The sequence below is a fragment of the Dipodomys spectabilis genome, unplaced genomic scaffold (genome assembly GCF_019054845.1).
Source record: "Dipodomys spectabilis isolate Male_0828 unplaced genomic scaffold, ASM1905484v1 ptg000127l, whole genome shotgun sequence".
Classification (NCBI taxonomy): Eukaryota; Metazoa; Chordata; class Mammalia; order Rodentia; family Heteromyidae; genus Dipodomys; species Dipodomys spectabilis.
In genome coordinates, this window is record NW_024870804.1 from 2,637,808 (window position 1) to 2,657,081 (window position 19,274).

Below are 19,274 nucleotides of genomic sequence, written 5' to 3' on the forward strand. Positions count from 1 at the left end.
CTGACATCTAGAGTCAGTGGTAGCTTACTCATTCTGAGCTTTTCTCTGCTTAACCTGCTGAGCATTGACTATTTGTCTCCTCCTCCTCCTCCTCCTCCTCCTCCTCCTCCTCCTCCTCCTCCTCCTCCTCCTCCTCCTCCTCCTCCTCCCCCCTCCCAGCTTGTTGGTGGTGTGATGTAAATTATTTTGCATACTTGGAAAGAAAATGCACACTATACTATTATCCCAGTACAGTATCAGAAGAAATAACTCTGACTCCAACGTTCCTTTCAAAATGAGTTTCTCTGAGTCCTATTTTGGTACTCTTCGAAATGTGGACAGTGATTCTGTCATGAGATTTTCACTGGAGACTCTTGTTTTACTGAAGCTGGGCCTTGTGGCTTGATTTCGGTTCTTCCTCAGGATGACAAACTACCATATACACCCCTTACATTAAACGACACAAGTGTAGGACACATTTATAAAAGTCTCTACATCTGGCAGCTCATGCCTGTAGTCCTGGCTACTCTGGAGGCCGAGATTTAAAAAAATCACAGTTCAAAGCCAGCTGGGGCAGAAATGTCCATGAGACTTTTTCATCTCCATTTAACAAGCAGAAATCTGGGAATGAAGCTGTGGCTCAAGTGTAGAGCACCAACCAATTTTCTCTTGAAAATGCTAAGGGACAGGGCACACACGTGTGCACACACATATACACATCTTAAAACATTAGTTTGACATTTTTGGAAACACTAGGCTGCTTACATTTTTTTTTTCTCCCTTTAAATAAGGGCATTTTTCCGTTTGTTTTCTTGGATGTTGATGGGCAGGATCCATGTATCCTGATGTACTGTGTGCAGCCTGTTGACCTTCCATTTACTCTTGCTTTTTAAAGACCTGATTGGTGTAATGTGCTTTTATGTTGTCACGGCTCCTGACTTTCTGGTTTCAGCCACCGAACTATGGTCTCTTGTAGTTGGCAAGTTCTCTTCTGTTCTCATACATGTCATCTTTCCCCTGCAATGGTAAGCAAATAATAGGCCTTGTGCAGTATGTTACCCCAGAGCACCCCTTCCTCTCCTTCCCCTCCCCCTGGCACGTGGGGCCCTCTGCTACGGGTTCCATGTCCCTGCAAGTCATCCATAGGTCAGGCTGTCCGTTTCCTTTTTATAAAGTAAGATCGGGAACTGAGAAATAACTTCTCTGTCCAGGAGTTGGGAATATCAGAGTTTACACTTGCAGACTTTCCTTCCAGCACCTTCCTTTTGCTTCCTTGTTGTTGAAACAGATGCCCCGGCTCAAGAAGAAAGAAGGAAGTGGGTATTTATCACTCATTTCTCAGAGCGGGGTCTTAGGTAACTAGACTTCCCTATTTTTTATTACAATTTGTATATACTCTGAGAGATGAAGTGATTACTTAGATAGTATTGTCTTTTGGGTAAAGGGCCTCTTTAAAAGTTGGATTAACTGAGACCTGAGATCACATTTCAGAGTTAGCCTTGGCATCAAAGTCCATGAGACTCTTATGCCCCATTAACCAGCAGAAACCCAGAAATGGATACATGGTTTAAATGGTAGAATGCCAGCCCTGAATAAAAAAGAGTGCCCAGGCTTTGAATTCAGGTCCCTAGTAGTGGTGTGCGCGCGTGCGCGCGCGCACACACACACACACACACACACACACACACACACACACACACATTCCAACTACTCCTGGACATTACTTACTTACTTCTTGGTTGCATTTGTCCTCTTGTTGCTGTTTATTAGGAAAGTACATACCCATTTTAATTTAAATCTGAGTATTCTGGTCATGCAGCATAGAATGTTGTCTGTTCTACCAGCTCCAACAGCGTTGCATTGCAAATGTGTTTAAAGAAGCACTGTTAGGCACGTAGTATAGAACCCTTCCTGTCCTAACCACAAAGACTGAAGAAATACTTCTTAAAGCATTAGTTCTATTTTTGCTTTTTTTTTGGCTGGTCCTGGTGATTGAATTTTGGGCCTGGGCGCTGTCCCTGAGCTGTTTTGCTCAAGGCTAGTGCTCTACCACTTGAGCCACAGCTTCCACTTCCAGCTCTTTGTGGTTAGTTGTAAATAAAAGACTCACTGACTTTTCTGCTTGGGCTGACTTGGAATCAAGAGCTGTAGAACTCAGCCTCCTGTACCCAGCTAGTTCCAGCTTGTATGTTGTCAATTTCTTTGTGCCTCAGCAGTAACAAGTGATTTTTTTTTTTTTTTTTTTTTTTTTGGTCATAGGGTTGAACTCAGGGTTTGGGTGCTGTCCCTGTACTCTTTTGCTGAAGGCTAGTGCTCTATCACTTTGAGCCACAGCTCCTCTTCTGGTTTTCTGGTTGTTAATTGGAGGTAAGAGTCTCACTGCCCTGGCTGGCTTTGAACTGAGATTCTCAGGTCTCAGCTTCTTGAGTAACTAGGATTACTGTGAGCCACCAACACCAGGCCTTAACAAGTGATTTTTAAAAATATAATTTCAAGCCAGGCACTGGTGGCTCATACCTGTAATCCTAGCTACTCTGGAGGCTGAGATCTGAGGATCGCAGTTCAAAGCTAGCCCAGGGTCTGAGAGACCCTTTCTCTGCAGATAACCACCAGAGAGCCGAAGTGACGCTGTGGCTCATGTGGTAGAGTGCTAGCCTTTAGCTGAAGAGCTCAGGGACAGCTCCTAGTCCCAGAGTTCAAGCCCCACAGCATATTTGATCCAAGTATGTGTGTGCACATGGACTTCATGCCTACTGTTGTATTTCATGATACACAAAGTGGCTTATATACTTGATCCCAGCTAAAAGGATCCTAGCTACTTGTGAAGTAGCTTTTAATTCACAAAAGCATTCTTCTTGGATTGAAAACTGCTTGTGCGCAATGTGTTTCTGAAAGTGCTTATCACTAAGATGCCAGCCAGAGGCTATTTCATATTGTATCAACTGGTGTTGGTGATGGGTTTATCAAAACAGATTCTCTATAGAAAGTCATTTTATGTGAAAGTCTTTCTGGAGACTCGTCTAAAGGAAAACCCAATTATTGATGGCTCATTGGCAGCTGTTTTTTTAGTGCAGTGTGCTCTCTTGTTGCTATTTTACACTTACAGGTTGATGGCTCACTTCCATATTTCTTTTATGGTAGAGTTCTTGAGCGATTTCTTGAAAAATACGCCGGGCACTCCTCTATAAATACAAATGAGGAAAACAGCTTTCAGGGGAATGCACACTGATTGATGGCTGTACATCATCAGAGCCTTTTCATTTACTGTCTGCAGTCACAGAAAGCACGCCCTCTCCCACCCACTGGTGCAGAGCTCTTGTCATTGGAGTAGAAGTAAGCAGAAGTTATGGCTAACATCATGGTTTACCACGGGAAATTAGCGTGAGGTCCTCAGTAATAAGGAACACAAGTGTATATGTAGTTGAACATTCTGACTCCCCATTTAAAATTGTCCCTATTTGGCCACATGGGGAAAATCTTTTAAGTGTTGGTAATACCTTCTGGGAATCTTCTTTTGTTTCCTTTCTTCTTAGAACTTTAGACTTTGACTGCCAAGAAGAAAAAGGAAAGTCTGTAAACATTTTATTTACTCACAACAGTTGTTGAAAGTATTTCCTGCCGTAAGACTATAAATTTCCAAATGACAAACTATAAATGGTTTCTTTTCTCTCTCTTTTTGTTGTTATGTTGGCAGTATTGACGTTTGAATTCACGGCCGTGTGGTTTGCTAGGCAGGTGCCCTACCATTTGAATCACTCTGATAGCCCGTCTTCATGTTCCTTCGGGGCTGCTGTTATTTCATTAAGGGAGTTTAACACTCAGCTATTGACGGTAGGAGATCTAGTTATAAATCCTCTTTTATTAGTTTGTGTATAGTCAAAAGCTAATTTTCCCCGAGAGGTGCCAGGCGCTAAGGCCTATAATCCTCCCTACTCAGGAGACTGAGACCAGCCCCAGGCAGACAGCTTTATGGAACTCTTATCTCCAGTTAACCAGCAAAAAAACAGAAGTGGTGGTGTGGCCCAACTGGTAGAGCAGCAGCTTTAAGCAAATAAAGCCAAGCAATTGTGAAAGGCCCTGAGTTCCAGCCCTAGTACTACTGTGTATGCACACACAACACACACGTCCACACACAAACACCCCACACATTCTTTTTGATAACTTTTTTTAGATTAAAGACTACTTTAAGGCAGCTTCTCATCTTTTCATTAGCCTCTTTTAGGGTGTCCCAGTATAATAGTAATCTCACTGCCATTGGCTAGTATACAGGATGGTTTCTTTTTTGTTGTTGTTGTCAGTCATGGGGCCTGAACTCTGGGCCTGGGCGCTGTCCCTCAGCTCTTCAGCTCAAGGCTAGCACTCTACCCTTGAGCCACAGTGCCACTCCGGCCTTTTCTGCTTATGTGGTGCTGAGAAATCGAACCGAGGGCCTCATACATGCAAGGCAAGCACTCTACCACCTTCTCAGCCCAGGATGGTTTCTTAATCCTGGATTTCTGAACTATAGGGGAAAACATGGATGTAGGTTTAGTGATGCAAAGCTGAGGCTTCTGCAGCTGCCCAGCCCTGCAGATGGGGAGGAGGTGTCGCCTCAGGCTCACACCGTGGGTGGAGATTTGGGATGGTTTTCCTGTGCCGTATTGGAGGCTGTAGGGGAGCATCCAGGGCCTGCTCCTGTATGTGTGACTTACCTGGGAGAGGACCAGGAAGACCACGCCCATCCCGATGATGTAGATGGACAGCAGGGCTAAGAGCGCCATCAGGAGGTGCTGCACTTCTTTGCTGAGAAGTCGGCTTCCTTAGTTAAGGAAACAGAAAGATGGTCACTGTGTAGCACACTGCTGGTGTGGATGTGCCGGTGCCACGGAAGCAAGGCAGGGGTGGGGCCTGCGCTCACTCTGCCCATCACGCTCTCACTGATTTGGAATATTTCACTTTGTGGTGCTTATAGTTGCTCATTGTTTGTTTGTTTCGTTTTTTCCTCTATGCTGTTGCTGGGGCTTGAAGTTAGGGCCCTGAGCTCTTACTTTGCTCGGATCTGGCACGTTCCACCTCCACTACCAGGTGTTTTGTTTTGTTTTTCTGGTTTAATTGGAGAGTTTCCTGCCCAAGCTGTCTTTGAACTGCAGGCCTCAGGTCTTAGTTTTCTGAGTAGCTAGGAGTACAGGTGTGAGCCACTAGGGCCAGCCGCTCATCAGTTCTTTAAATATACTACATAAAAATGAAGTTCAGATACCCATTTGTCCTAGTGCTCAGAAACAGTTCCCTCCCTCCGCACTGAGGATGGAACTCAGCGCCTTGTACTCGCTAGACCAGCACTCTAGCACTTGAGCTCACCCCAGCCAAAGAATTACTTTTTTTATTTTTATTTTTGTTGGTCGGGGGGTTTGAACTCAGGGTGTGGACACTGTCCCTGAGCTTTTTTTGCTCATGGCTAGCATTCTGCCACTTTGAGTCACAGCTCCACTTCTGGTTTTGGATGGTTAACCAATTAAAAAACCTAGCGGCCAGCTGGGTGCAGATGGCTTATGCTGTAGTCCTAGCTACTCAGAAGACTGAGATCTGAGCATTTGGTTTGAAGCCAGCCTGGACAGGAAAGTCCATGAGACTCTTATCGCCAATAAATTTCTAAAAATTGGGCTGGGAAGGTGGCTCAGTGGTAGAGCGCTTGCCTTACATGCATGAGGCCCTGGGTTTGATTCCTCAGCACCACATAAGCAGAAAAAAAAGCCGGAAGTGGCGCTGTGGCTCAAAGTGGCAGAATGCTAGCCATGAGCTGAAGAGCTGAGGGACAGCGCCCAAGCTTAGAGTTCAGGCCCACGACCGGACCCCCCCTCCCCCCAAAAAAAAAAATTCTAAAAATCCACAAGTGGAGTTGTGGCTCACTTTGCTATTCTTGCGCATACAAAAAATCTCAGGGAGCCGGACACCAGTGGCTCACCTGTAATCCTAGCTACTCAGGAGTCTGAGATCTGAGGATCACAGTTTAAAGCCAGCCTGGGCAGTAAAGTCTGTGAGACTCTTATCTCCAATAAACCACTAGAAAACCGGAAGTGGCTCTGTGGTTCAAGTGATAGAGCACTAGCCTTGAGACTAGCCTTGAGCTGAAGAGCTCAGGGACAATGCCCAGGCCCAAAGTTCAAGACCCACAACCAACAAAGTAAAAAAAAGTTAAGGGACAGCACCATGCCCCAAGTTCAAGCCCCAGAATTCACACACACACACACACATACACACACACACACACACTACACACACACACACACACACCTACCCCTCAGAGGCCATGTTGCTTAAAGTCAGGTGTGTGTTGTGTGACATGTGCTTTTGTGTGTGCATGCATGTAGTACTAAACACTGTTTCTTAGCTTTTTTGCTCAAGACTGGTTCTCTAACTACTTGAGCCACATCTTCAATTCTGGCTTTTTGGGTTTCAACTCAGATAATACAGCATGTGGATTTTATCTCTGAAGGAACAAATTAGCTACATCTATATAACCTTAAAAAAATTTTCAGTGCTAAATTTGGAGCTCTGTAGAAAAGGCAGGCAATTTCCATGTCTGCCTCAGCAAAACCTTTAACTCTGCTCATAAAGAGAGATTGCTAAGTCCTTGCTACTCAAGAGATGAAGCTCTGGGGAAGCGAAGTTTGGGGCCAGCTTGGGCCACAACCAAGCAAGACCTCATCCTTACAAATAAGCTGAGCATGGTGATCCACATCTGTAATGCCAGCCATATGTGAGGCTTGTATAGGAGATCTGGGTTCGAGGCTAGCCTTGGCAAAAGCATGAGACCCTATCTGAAAAATAAAGCAAAAAAGACTGCAGGTATGGGTCACGTGATAGAGCACCTGCTTAGCAAGCATGAGGTCCTGAGTTCAAACTCCAATACCACAAAGAAGCCAAGGGTGGTGGTTTGTGCCACTTGGGAGGCTGAAGCAGGAGGAGGATTGGGAATTTGAGGCCAGCCTTCTCCTGGCCTGCATAGACACTGTCTTAATGTAAAAAAAAGAAGGAATGAAAATCTCTTTGTGACCATTATTTCTCCATAAGCTATTTCTCCATTTAATTTTTTTTAATAGAAGGCTAATGTGCAGTGGGATATGAGTCTGAAGTCATCATGTGTTTTAATATCAGTAATTAACATTTAATAAACACCTGCTATTTTACCAGGCCCTATTAAAGGGGGTTTGTGTGTCTGTGTTAACTCATTTCTAATTTATCTTACAGATGAGAATGAACCAAGGTGAAATGCCATCCAAGTGTTAAAAACCCATTGGGATACCCCTAATAGCTAAAGCGGGAATCCTAATAGGTCACAGTAGGTCTCTGATCCTCATTTTAAAATACAGCCCTGGTTTGGTGCTGATCACATTTAACTGATCTCATGCTCATCATCTGAGTCCTTTTAAGGAAGAGATTAAAAAAAAAAAAGACAAGGAGTTATTGCCTTTCTCTCCCTCCCGCTACAACCATGTGAAAGCTTTTCTTTTAAATCCCTTGTTGTTTTTGAGAGATGGGTCTCTTTGTGGAGCCCAGCTGATCTCAAAGCAATCCTTCTGATCCAGCCTCTAGAGTAGCTGGGACTATAGGCATGTGAACTTCAAACTTTTTTTTGGTGCTGGTCCTGGGGCTTGAACTCAGGGCCCGGGTGCTGTTCTTTTTTTGGCTCAAGGCTCGCACTCTACCACTTGAGCCACAGCCTCACTTCCGTCTTTTGGGGTAGTTAATTAGAGGTAAGAGTCTCATGGAGTGGATCTTCCTGCCCAGGCAGGCTTTGAACTGTGATCTTCAGATCTCAGCCTCTTGAGTAGCTAGGATTATAGCATTTGGCTTGAAACTTTTATTGGGGGATTGGTCCTAGGGCTTAAACTCAGGGCCTGGGCACTGCCCCTGAGCTTTCTTTTGCTCAAATCTAGCACTCTGCCTCTGCTACTTGAGCCACAGCGCCACTTCTGGCTTTTTCTGTTTATGTGGTTCTGAGGAATCAAACCCAGGGTTTCATGCACAGTAGGCAAGCACTCTACCACTAGACACATCCCCATCCCAAAACTTTTTTTTTTTTTTTGTCAGTTGTGGGACTTGAACTCTGGGCCTGGGCACTGTCCCTGAGCTCTTCAGCTCAAGGCTAGCGCTCTACCACTTGAACCACAGCTCCACTTCTGGTTTTCTGGTAGTTAATTGGTGATAAGATTCTTATGGATGCTCCTGCTGGGCTGGCTTTGCACTGTGATCCTCAGATCTCAGTGAGTAGCTAGGATGATAGGCGTGAGCCACTGGCCCCTGGCTAAGCCCGAAACTTTTAAATTCTGACTCCTCACAGGAATGACGTGGTGAGGTGATGGAAAGGGCTCGCACAGAATGTTCCCTGAAGCCTTTACCAACTGACCTCTTACTACCAGCATGGTCCCACTGCCTGTGTGCTTAGCACTGGGGATCGCTATGCCACAGATGTAAATAGCGCTGTCATTTGAAGTCAGTGCGTGGACGGTGAGAATAGCTTGATTCTGGCCTGGGAAGTAGTACGTGGTGAATTTCTCTGTCTCGCTTTTGCATCCAGTCAAGCACAGGGTCTCGGGCTGCTGGGGGCCGTAGCGAAACCACAGGGCCCTCGGTGGCTCGGAGGGACATCCGGTCATGGAGAAGTTGCACTGTATGCTGACAGCCGGATGGGTGATGTCCACCTCCAGGTACTCTGGCTGTGCCACTGAGATGGTACAAGCCCCCACGGCCCCTGTGGGGGAGAGGAGAGCTGAGGGGCAGCCACTCCACCATAACGGCCTTTTTCTTCCCTCTCTCCCCACACAAATAGACCCGAAAACAGACCCCACCGGTCCCCACTGTGTGGACTCCCAGCTATCTGGTTACCTGAGGACAACTCAGACATGATTGATGGGCTCATTGTGGTGAACCCTGGTGCCCAGGACTTGGGGGATTCCATTCATGGTGCTTCCAAGCTTTCCTTGGATCTGGGGGACCATGGAATCTCTGGAGCCCTGGGCACAGGAGCTGTGTTCAGTGTGGGATGGGGCGTGTCTGTGCGCCCCACACAATCTCTATTGTTGGGGAGCACAGAAGCAGGTGTGGCTTTTGCCTTGTGGGGGTCAAGACTGCTAGGAATTTATGGCAGTTCACAAAGGCTCCTTTGTGGGGACCATGGCCCTGTGTCCATCAGGAAACCTGATCACAGGTAGGTGTCCTGTGTTCCCTCCCCTCTCCCCAGCCCTGCTCCCTGAGTGCAGGCCCGCCCAGCGCTGCCTGTGGCTAGACACTCAGGACCTTACTCTAATCCATTGTAGCCTCCCTCCCTCCCTCCCTCCCTCCCTCCCTCCCTCCCTCCCTCCCTCCCTCTTTTCTCTTTCCCTCTCTCCCTGCCTCTCTCTCCCCCTCTCCCTTCCTCTCCCTCTCTCTCTTTCTCTCCTTCTCACTCTCTCTCTCCCCCTCTCTCTCTCCCACTCCCCCCCCCCCCCCCCAGTCCTGGGGGCTTGAGCTGAACTTAGGGTCTGGGCCCTGTCCTTTTTAGCGTTTTCATTCAAAGCGGGTACTCTACTACTTAAGCCAGAGCCTCCACTTCCAGCTTTTTGGTGGTTAGCTGGAGAAAAAGAATCTGATAGACTTTTCTGCCCAGGTCCTCCTGAGAGGACCTCAGATCCCTAGCAGAGATTGCAGGTGTGAGTCAGTGACATCTGGTTATTTCTCTCATCTGACTGAAGATACTGTGGTAATGAGAAGCACACAGACTCCAGCTCAAATCCCATTCTGCTGGTTCTTGCTCTGTGATCTTGGGATGGATTTTCCCATCTCAGTAGGGACAGTGTCATGGACCTCGTATGGCTCATGTGACATTTAATGTGACTACTTGCATAAGTCACGGGAAGTATTTAATAAAAAGCTCTGGCAGTGTCACATGCCCGTTCTAGAGAGAATTGTGGGCACGTGTCCACCAGTGTTCGTGGAGCTGGGCCTAGAAGCCCTGTCAAGTGCCTCTTAGAAACCTTGCTTGGGTAGGGATACCACCTTCACTGAGTGTAGGACTGTTGAGCAGAAGCTAAGCAGATTTTTAGCCTAACATTTCTCCATGGCTCATTTGATGGGCATATCCTTGACCCCTATGAATGAATTTGATTTTCCCTCCCTCCCTTCCTCCCTTCCTGCCTGCCTGCCTGCCTGCGTGCCTTCCTACCTACCTTCCTTCCTTCCTTCCTCCTTCTCTTTCTTTCCTTCCTTCTTTCTTTCTTTCTTTCTTTCTTTCTTTTTCTTTCTTTCTTTCTTTCTTTCTTTCTTTCTTTCTTTCTTTCTTTCTCTCTCTCTCTTTCTTTCTTTCTCTCTCTCTCTTTCTCTCCCTCCCTCCCTCCCTTCTTTCCTTCCTTCCTTTCTCTTTCTCTCTTTCTCTTTTTCTTTCTTTTTCTTTTTTTTTCTTTCTTCTCCTGGTCTTGGGACTTGAACTCAGGGTCTGGACACTGTCCTTGAGCTTCTTTGTGCTCAAGGCTAGCGCTCTACCACTTGAGCCACAGCGCACATTCTGAGTAGTTGAGTAGCTTATTGGAGGTAAGAGTCTCACAGACTTTTCTGTCTGAGCTGGCTTTGAATCACAATCTCAGCCTCCTGAGTAGCTAGGATTATAGATGTGAGCCACCAGTGCCCTTCAGCGTTTTTCTTACAGGTCCCCAACCCTAGCAGAAGATGAATTAAAATTGGAATCATGACATTTGTGATGCAAATGTGTTCTCACATTTTTTATTAATTAATTAATTAAGTTTTTTGGGGGTGCTAGTACCGGGGCTTGAACTCCAGGCCTGGGCACTATTCCTTAGCTTTTTTTTTTTTCCTTTCAAGGCTGCCACTTGAGCCACAGTTTCATTTCTGGCTTTTTTGGTGGTTAATTGGAGATAAGAGTCTCACAAACTTTCCTTCCCAGGTTGGTTTTGAACCATGATCCTCATATCTCAGCCTCCTGAGTAGGTAAGATTTCAAGTGTGAGCCACCAGCACACGCTGGGCCTCCTCGGTTTTACTTTTAGAATTTGTGTAGTTTGAATGGATCTGGGAGCTTGGTAATATATAAACCAGATCATCATAGGTAGGGGTCAGTGTGCCTGCTGGAGGCTGAGCTGCGGGGGGCAGGAGGGGTGTCTGGATGTCCCTTATCTGTTCAGCACAGGCTCTGCTGCCCAGGCTCTGCAGCTAGGGCTGGAGAGGAACATTTTCCAGCAGAGCAGTTTGCATGGAGGAGGCCAGTGTCAAGGTCTAACAGAGTAAAACTGTCTCAAATGGTCTTTCAGATAAAAAGCTAATGTCTAGCCCTTTTCTTTGAGATATAGAATGGCCTAGGGTAAGGCAGGTATTTGCAGTTCTATAGTTTGCTGTCTGCTTCAGCTGAGAGAAAACCTCAAATTTTCTGGGGGTAGGGGGTAGAAAGGAGGGGGGACGGCTCTGCTCCCTTCCTCTCCGTGAATAAGCAAAAATGAGAAGTTGGGATCAGCCAGCCCGCATGGTTTCTGGGAAATGCTCTTTGTAAGAATTCTTAGGTTCTTCTTGGGAGTTTTTCTTGTCAGAGTAGCCACTAAAAATTGATCGCAGAAGAGAGAGTAAAAAAAAAAAATCACTTTACTGTTTAGTAGAGACCAAGTTAAAAAATAAGTAGAGAACTAAGTGTTAGTACTTTCACAAGCTCCATATTACAGAAAGTTGCCAGTGTATAGAAGCAGCACTTAGCACAGCGGAACCTGCCATGGGGGGTTCCACCCGGGTTGCCAAGACCCGGCTTAGCACTTCATCTGCACCTGACTACCATGGAGAAAAGTAACATATACTCTGTAGTGGAAGAAGCCACACGGGATTCTAGTGAATAGCCACTTCGTATTTTAGGGGTTTTTTTTTTGTTGTTGTTGTTTTTTGCCAGTCCTGGGGCTTGAACTCAGGGCCTGGGCACTGTCCCTGAGCTTGTTTTTCTCAAGGCTAGCCCTCAACCATTTGAGCCATAGCACCACTTCTGGCCTTTTCTGTGTATGTGGTACTGAGGAATTTAACCCAGGGCTTCATGCATGCTAGGCAAGCACTCTACCACTAAGCTACATTCCCAGCCCTAGTGTTTTTCTTTACAAATGAGAAGGGGAAAAAAAAAAAAAAAGGTTTAAGAGCTTTTGCTCCCTTCCTTGCCCAGTACTTTAAATGTCGGCAGACCTGAGATGATGGAGCAGTATATAGCAAGCACTTTCATAGACAAAGACAAGTGACAAGTGGTGGCAGAATTTTACCAATAGCTATGTTATGGGCTGGCTATTCTCTCTAGAAGGGGCTGTGATAAATACTTGGGGTCTACAGAGATCCTCCTTTTAAGAAACATTGTTCTTGAGCACTGGTGGCTCATGCCTGTAATCCTAGCCACTCAGGAGGCTGAGAGCCAAGGATGGTTCAAAGCCAGATTGGGCAGGAAAGTTTGTGGAGACTCTTAATCGCTAATTAACCACCAAAAAGCCGGAAGTGGAGCTGTGGCTCAAGAGGTAGAGTGCCAGCCTTGAGTGGAAAAGCTAAGGGACAGCGCCCAGGCCCCATAGTCCAAGCCCCAGGATCAATCAGCACAAACAAACAGCAGAAGAAAACAGCAAACATTGTTCTTTGAAGCACTCAGCAAACAACTAGTGTGTGTAGAGATTGCCTGGATGGGAGCCAGTTAAAAATTCATTCAATGTGTGATTTTAGGGCTAGTTTCAGCTAGCTCTGTGTTCCCAAAATAGCAGAATGGGCAGTTTTCAAGGTTCTTCATGACTGCTTTCTCTAGGAGAAAGGAAACTCACACCTTAAATAATTTCCATTAAAAACAACAAAATCGTTTCCATGATGTTATACACTTAAAAATTATGCTCTAGGAGCTTCAACTATATAAATGCATTAGGCAAGAAATAACAATTAATTTAAATTAAATATAAGCAGAAAACCAGACAATCTTACCGACATAAAATAGAAGCAGGCTGATTTCTAGCTGGATTGGGAGTTGGATGGTGGGCCGGAGCTGGGGCCTGCCTGGTGTCCAAGGCTCCATTTCTGTGTGTGTGAATGTCAAGCTCTGTTTGGAAAGAAAGGTGGCTTTTTTTTCCTCCTTTTTTTTTTTTTTTTTTTGAAAAGCAAAGAGGAAGTCTTCTTAAGGAACTGTAATCAGGAACTTTTTGAAATTGTGTAAAAATGTCTGTAACTCAGTTTCGCCATTTAGTTGAGATTTCAGTCTGGAGGACTGTGTGTGCGTGTGTGTACGCGTGTACGTGTGTACAGTTCTGGGGCTTGAACTCAGGGCCTAGCTGTCCCTTAGCTTTTTTTCTCAAGGCTAGTATTCTGCCATTTGAGTCACAGCTTCACTTCTGGCTTTTTGCTAGATAATTGAAGAGTCTAGACTTTCCTTCCTACGCTGGCTTTGAACTGTGATCCTCAGAGCCTCCGGAGTAGCTAGGATTATACATGTGAGCTACCAGTGCCTGGCTAGAGCACTTTTCTAAATGTAATCCTTTTTTTTTTTTTTTTTAACTCCCAGGGGCTTTTTAAGTGCTCCTAGGTGTTGGATGTCAGGTGAGGTACAGGAAACATGGATTCCTAGGAGGGTGCATGGTTTGACAGTGGTCAGTCTGGATTTTCCAGAACAGTCCAGTTGCTCTCCCTCCCAGGGCCTGGATGGTGGGGGGTGGGGCGCAGAGAATTAGGAAGTCCACTGTGATCAGTCAGGTTCTTTGTAAACAGCAGGGAGGGACTCAGAGAAAGGAGACTTCATGTCAAGGTTTTGGGGGAGGCCTGGGGCCCATCATCAAGAAGAAGGCCCGGGCCTGCCACAGTGAAACCCACCTGAAGCGAGACCCACCACCTCCAGGTGCCACGATCTGTCAGCCTCACGTGCTCCCGGCCGCCTCCTCCACAACACTGCCGTCAGCACCCACATCTGCACGCCTTTCGTCCCCACATCTGGGCCACCGGGTTGTAGGTGATATTCTGGTTCCTCCAGCCACAGGGAGGGCAGTGTAAGTGGCTGCTTGTCCTGACTTGGCCTTCCACCCCTGTCTAGAGGGAACTGGACAGCGTGCACCAACGAGCTTCCTAATACACCAGATACCTGTGACAGCGTGTGCTTTTCACATCACCACAGAATCCCAAAGCACCCCAAAGTGAAACTCGCTGTGCGCGTGCGTGTGCACACGCGTAGGTCAGTGTGGGACTTGTATGTGAACATGAATATTTTGTCTGGTCCCCTCACTCCTCACGCACCTGGGGCCTGCAGGACAGCTTTCAGACCCTGTTCTGAGGCAGGTTAAGTGAGCTTCTGTTCTGATGTCCTGTCTCCGCTGAAGGAGCTTATGTGTTACGAATTTGTTCGGAAAAGTTTGAGAATTGACTCAGCTTCTCTCTCTCCCCTCTTTCTCCCTTTTCTCCCCCCCCCCCTCTTTCTCCCTTCTCTCCCCCTCCCCCCTCTATCCTCCCTGCCCCCCTCTCTTTTTTGCTGGTCCTGGGGCTTGAGCTCAGAGCCTGGGCACTGTCCCTGAGCCTCTCTGTGCTCAAGGCTAGCACTCTACCACTTGAGCCACAGTGCCACTTCCAGCTTTTCTTGAGTAGTTTATTGGAGATAAGAGTCTCCTGGACTTTTTTGCCCAGGCTGGCATTGAACTGCAATCCTCAGATCTCAGCCTCCTGAGTAGCTAGGATTACAGGTGCCTGGCTTCAGCTCCTTTTAAAGAACAGAGTGATGGGGCTGGGAATGTGGCTTAGTGGTACAGTGATTGCCGTGCATGCATGAAGCCCTGGGTTTGATTCCTCAGTACCACATAAACAGAAAAATCTGGAAGTGACACTGTGGCTCAAGTGGTAGATTGTTAACTTGAGCAGAGAGGCTCAGGGTCAGTGCCCAGGCCCTGAGTTCAAGCCCCAGGAAAAGAAAATACAATGATGGTCCTTTTTTCTTTTTTGTTGTTGTTGCTGTTTTGTGCTGGTACTGGGGTTTGAACTCAGGGCCTTGCACTCTCACTTGGCTTTTCTTTTTCCCTCAAAGCTGGCACTCTACCACCTGACACCTTGACTTATGTGTGTGTGTTTTTTGTTTTTTTGCCATGTGACTGGAGGTAAGAGTGTCACAGGCTTTCCTGTCTAGGCTGGCTCCAAGTTTCAATCCTCAGATCTCAGCTTGCTGAGTAACTAGAATTACAGGTGTCTGCCACCAGCATCTGGCTATCTTTATAATTTAAACCTCTTTGTCAACTTTTTATTTTCAGTCCTATGACTCTCTAGGTTAGTAAGTCGTGTAATTGACTTACATTACACTTGTGACATTTCCTTGTCTTTGTCCAAAATCCCCTTCAAATATTATGGGTTACTCTTTTTTTTTTTGTCGGTTGTGGGGCCTAAACTCTGGGCCAGGGCGCTGTCCCTCAGCTCTTCAGCTCAAGGCTAGCGCTCTACTGCTTGAGCCACAGTGCCACTTCTGGCTTTTTCTGCTTATGTGGTGCTGAGGAATTGAACCCAGGGCCTCATGCATGCAAGGCAAGCGCTCTACCACCGAGCCACCTTCCCAGCCCCTCTGTTTTAATATTCATGTTATTTACTGACCAGTTGCCCAATCCCTTAACCACTGTAAATCCCTCATCATCATGAAGGACACACTGCCTGCAAGTCTCAGAGAAGGCAGCTTGAGGGCTTTGTGTACAGACAGACTTGGGGTTGCTTGTGAAACTTGACCTCCTGACCTTGACCTGGCCACTTGTGACCTTCAGCCTTTTTGAATCTAGCCACCCACTGTGCTGGGGTTTGGGGACTGTGGAGACACTCACCAGGGGGCCTTGGAAGATGAAAGGGCCTGGACTGTTCCCTCTTCAATTTGTTTGTTCAAGAATTTAACTGAATGTCCTTCTTTGTTTTAGTAGGTGGCAAGTGGGAGAAGCCATCAGAAATTTTGGAAATCAAGGGACAGAATTGGGAAGAACAAGTGAACAGCTTGCCAGAGGTGTTCAGAAAAGCTGGCTTTGTCATCGAAGCGTTCACCAGACTGCCCTACCTGTGCGAGGGCGACATGTACAATGACTACTACGTCCTGGACGACGCCGTCTTCGTCCTGAAGCCCGTGTGACCCCGCGGGCGCCCAGCCCTGCAGTGTGCACGCCCAGAACCTGCCCTCCGGAAGAGGGGCTGCGCGCAACCGGAAGCCCCCGGAGGACCGTCGGTGCTGCCGTTCTCAATACCATGTAGGAATTTTAAAAGCCAAAATACTAATTATTTCTTTGTAGTGTGTAAAAGAAACGTTTTTTTTTTAAAAAACAAAACCAACAAAACTCAACTCTTTGTGGATTTTTATCAGCTCTCTACTCAACTAGGGCCACCATCCAATGCAGGCCACACTCCAATGATGATGGAAAATATTTTTTTATACGGAATTGCTGTAGGGACTCATTCCCAGCAGAAGCAATAGTCACTACTTCATGGAGCCAATAGATGGATCGTTTTTAATAAAAGGAAGACTGGCAATAAAGCTGTCCATTCAGTTCCAAATGCTGGTTATAAGGTATAGCCACTGAGAATAACTCTTTCATGTTTAGAAACTCTTTCTGTTATTATTCAAGAAAATGTTTTTAATCATGCTAATAAACTTTTTTGGAGACGATGTTGGCATCCTGTTTGAGTTGCTGTCTGATTTCCCTAGCATGTTGTGGCTTTGACTTTAGGATACCCAAATAATGCATTATGGAAGGATGCTACTACTTGCCACGTGGCAGTACTGGGCTTGAGCCCAGGGCTTTTTTTATTTGGCTCTTTTTGCTCAAGGCTAGTGCTCTACCACTTGACCCACAGCTCCACTTATTTTGGGTGGCTAACTGGAGATGAGTTTCATGGTCTTTTCTTCCTGATCCTCCTTCAGGAGAGCTTTAGACTGGGGGTGGGGTGGGGTGCATGTATGAAGCTCACCAGGCAGTCTAGACACTTCCTGAAGGAGCACCTCCTCCCCACGCTGTACACCAGAGGCCACCCTCATTCATCAGGCACACTGATTCTAGAAATGCAGGACACTTGGACCTTCCTTCCTCCCCTCCCCTCCCCTCCCCTCCCCTCCCCTCCCCTCCCCTCCCCTCCCCTTCCCAACTGTGGCTAGAACTCAGGGCTTAGGTTCTGTCTCTTAGGTTTTTTGCTCAAGGCTGGCATGCTACCACTTGAGTCACACCTCACTTTGGGCTTTTTGGTGGATAATTGAGATAAGACTCTCAGAGCCTTTCCTGTCTGGGCTGGCTTCAAACTTTGATCCTCAAATCTTGCCTCCTGAGTAGCTAGTATTATATGTGTGAGCCATCAGTGCCCAGTTTAAGATTTGTGTCTTCAACTGGGAGAGAGTGAAGGAAGGGGAGACATTGTCCAAAATGAAATGACCTCATTACCTGACTTAGGAAATGGTGAGCCCTCTGTACATCACCTTTATAATAGTAAATAATAATTTACAGCTTTGCTTCTTTATAATTGTCGTAGTCATGGGTTGCCTTCTGGTAGGTGTTCAAAGAAGGCAGGTTGCCCCAACATTGCTTTAAACTTTAAGAGAATTAATTAAACAAATTAATTTGAGAATTAATTTGATGCTCTAATAAAAAAAAGCTCATTCTTTACCTTAAGAAAAACAGAGAAGGCACATACTTTAAAGCAAAAAGTTTCTCAAAGAGCTAAGGTTCTCTGAAGACCAGTTTATTAAAAGTGCCATTCTATGGCAAAGGAAATCTAGCCAATATGCTCACATTTCCTGTTTGGTCTTGGCAATCTCGGTGATTCCACTAGATGGCAGTGTTGCTTACTGAGTGTCAATGGGCTTCCTTTTCTCCCAAATCTTGAGGGTTTTTGTGTTCTTCGCCTCCCCCTAAGTACAATAAAGCTTGCCTTCGTATTTGCATCATTCCTGGCCTAAGTGCTTCATACCAAGTGAAGCTTGAGCTGGAGAAATTAAGAAGAGCTCTACGTGTGGTCAGATCAAGCTCACCTTTGGACCTTCAAGGTCAATGGAGAAAGCAAACCCAGGCTGCACCTGGCGTTCCTGGCTGCTTGCACTGTATTGGAAATCCCTGGAGTGCAGAGACCGCAGGCTTTAGGAAGGGGCGTGGGAGGGGACGTAAGGCCCATAGTCATTTCTTCTGCAGCAGGCATGTGAAACCAGGACTGCATTTTCTTCCATCCTGTTTGAACCATTCTTAGTTCTTACATAGCTGCCTTGTAACAGGAAACTAGCTGGCTTCAGTCTTTTTGAAGAAGGCTTGGCTTTCATCTAGTTCTGAATAGAATACAAATAGCTTTGGAAAGTGAGCAGGTCACTAATAGAGGCATCCATTTTTTTGTTGTTGTTTCTTTTTTTTTTTTTTTAACTCCAACAACAGTAGTGTGTCCATCTTGGGCTCCAGTGGTTAAAGCAACCTGCCATGTTTGTGTAGTTGCCCACCTACAAAGTTTCATGCATCTGTTTAGAGCTGGAAAACAGCATGGGGTTGGGGTAGTCTCTGGGAGTTCCCAGCACAAAATGGGGCTCCTCATTAGCTTCACATAACCAGAATGGTCACAAACACAGTTTATCAAAGGTACAAAAGAAAGTTCTGGGTTGATGGCTCATGCCTGTAATCCTAGGTACTCAGGAGGCTGAGTTCTAAGGATCATGGTTTGAAGCCTGTCTGGGTAGGAAAATTCTGTGAGACTTTTTTTTTGTCAGTTGTTCAGCCTGAACTCTGGGCCTGGGCGCTCTCCCTCAGCTCTTCAGCTCAAGGCTAGTGCTCTACCATTTGAACCACAGCGCCACTTCTGGCTTTTTCTGCTTATGTGGTGCTGAGGAATCGAACCCAGGGCCTCATGCATACAAGGTAAGCACTCTACCACTGAGCCACCTTCCCAGCCCTCTGTGAGACTCTTAACCTCTTAAACAGAAACAAAACAAAACAAAAAAACGAAGTGAAGGTATGGCTCAAGTGGTAGTGCTAGCCTTGACCCAAAGAGTTCAGGGACAGGGCCTAAGTTCAAGCCCCAGTACTGGCACAGAAAACAACATCAAAAAAGGTTAAAAAAAAATGGTAAAAAAAAAAAAAAAAGGTAAAAAAAAAAAATGCCAGGTGCTGGTGGCTCATGCATGTAAAATTCTAGCTACTCAGGAGGTTGAGATCTGAGGATGCAGTTTGAAGCCAGCCTGGGCTGGGAAGTCCATGAGACTCTTAAAATGGCATTGTGGCTCAAAGTGGTAGGGTACTAGCTTTAAGTAAAAAAGCTAAGGGACAGCACCCAGACCCTGAGTTAAACCCCTACAACTGATGCCCCCCCCCC

General features: G+C 46.3%; 2 protein-coding genes across 3 annotated transcripts in view; one reads left to right on the top strand and one right to left on the bottom strand.

The window, feature by feature from the left end:
* Mettl9 (methyltransferase like 9) overlaps positions 1-16,596 on the top strand; it is a 53,707-nt gene extending 37,111 nt beyond the window's left edge. Inside the window, exons 5-6 of one of the 2 annotated variants that reach the window (XM_042689805.1) lie at positions 15,866-16,084; positions 16,121-16,596. In XM_042689805.1, the coding sequence (XP_042545739.1) occupies positions 15,866-16,071 (206 nt within the window). In that variant the 3' untranslated portion in view covers positions 16,072-16,084; positions 16,121-16,596. Of the gene's footprint in view, positions 1-15,865 lie in introns of both variants that reach the window. The other variant, XM_042689804.1, reaches the window with a different exon arrangement.
* On the bottom strand, positions 625-13,032 carry Igsf6 (immunoglobulin superfamily member 6). The gene is made up of 6 exons (XM_042689806.1): positions 12,927-13,032; positions 8,366-8,710; positions 4,671-4,777; positions 3,477-3,527; positions 3,084-3,161; positions 625-996 (listed from the first exon to the last, which is right to left on the bottom strand). Exons 1-6 carry the CDS (start codon positions 13,015-13,017, stop codon positions 940-942), a joined length of 729 nt encoding a protein of 242 aa, XP_042545740.1. The 5' UTR covers positions 13,018-13,032; the 3' UTR covers positions 625-939.
* Positions 16,597-19,274: the final 2,678 nt, after the last annotated feature.

What these genes read in the sequence shown, in the direction of transcription:
- Igsf6 (XM_042689806.1), bottom strand. Translation starts at nt 13,017, where the DNA reads ATGGAGCCTTGGACACCAGGCAGGCCCCAGCTCCGGCCCACCATCCAA. An exon ending in CCTGCTTCTATTTTATGTCG is followed by an intron (nt 8,711 to 12,926) that starts GTAAGATTGTCT and finishes TCTCCCCCACAG; the next exon opens with GGGCCGTGGGGGCTTGTACC. An exon ending in TGGAAGTGAGCCATCAACCT is followed by an intron (nt 997 to 3,083) that starts GTAAGTGTAAAA and finishes TTACCATTGCAG; the next exon opens with GGGAAAGATGACATGTATGA.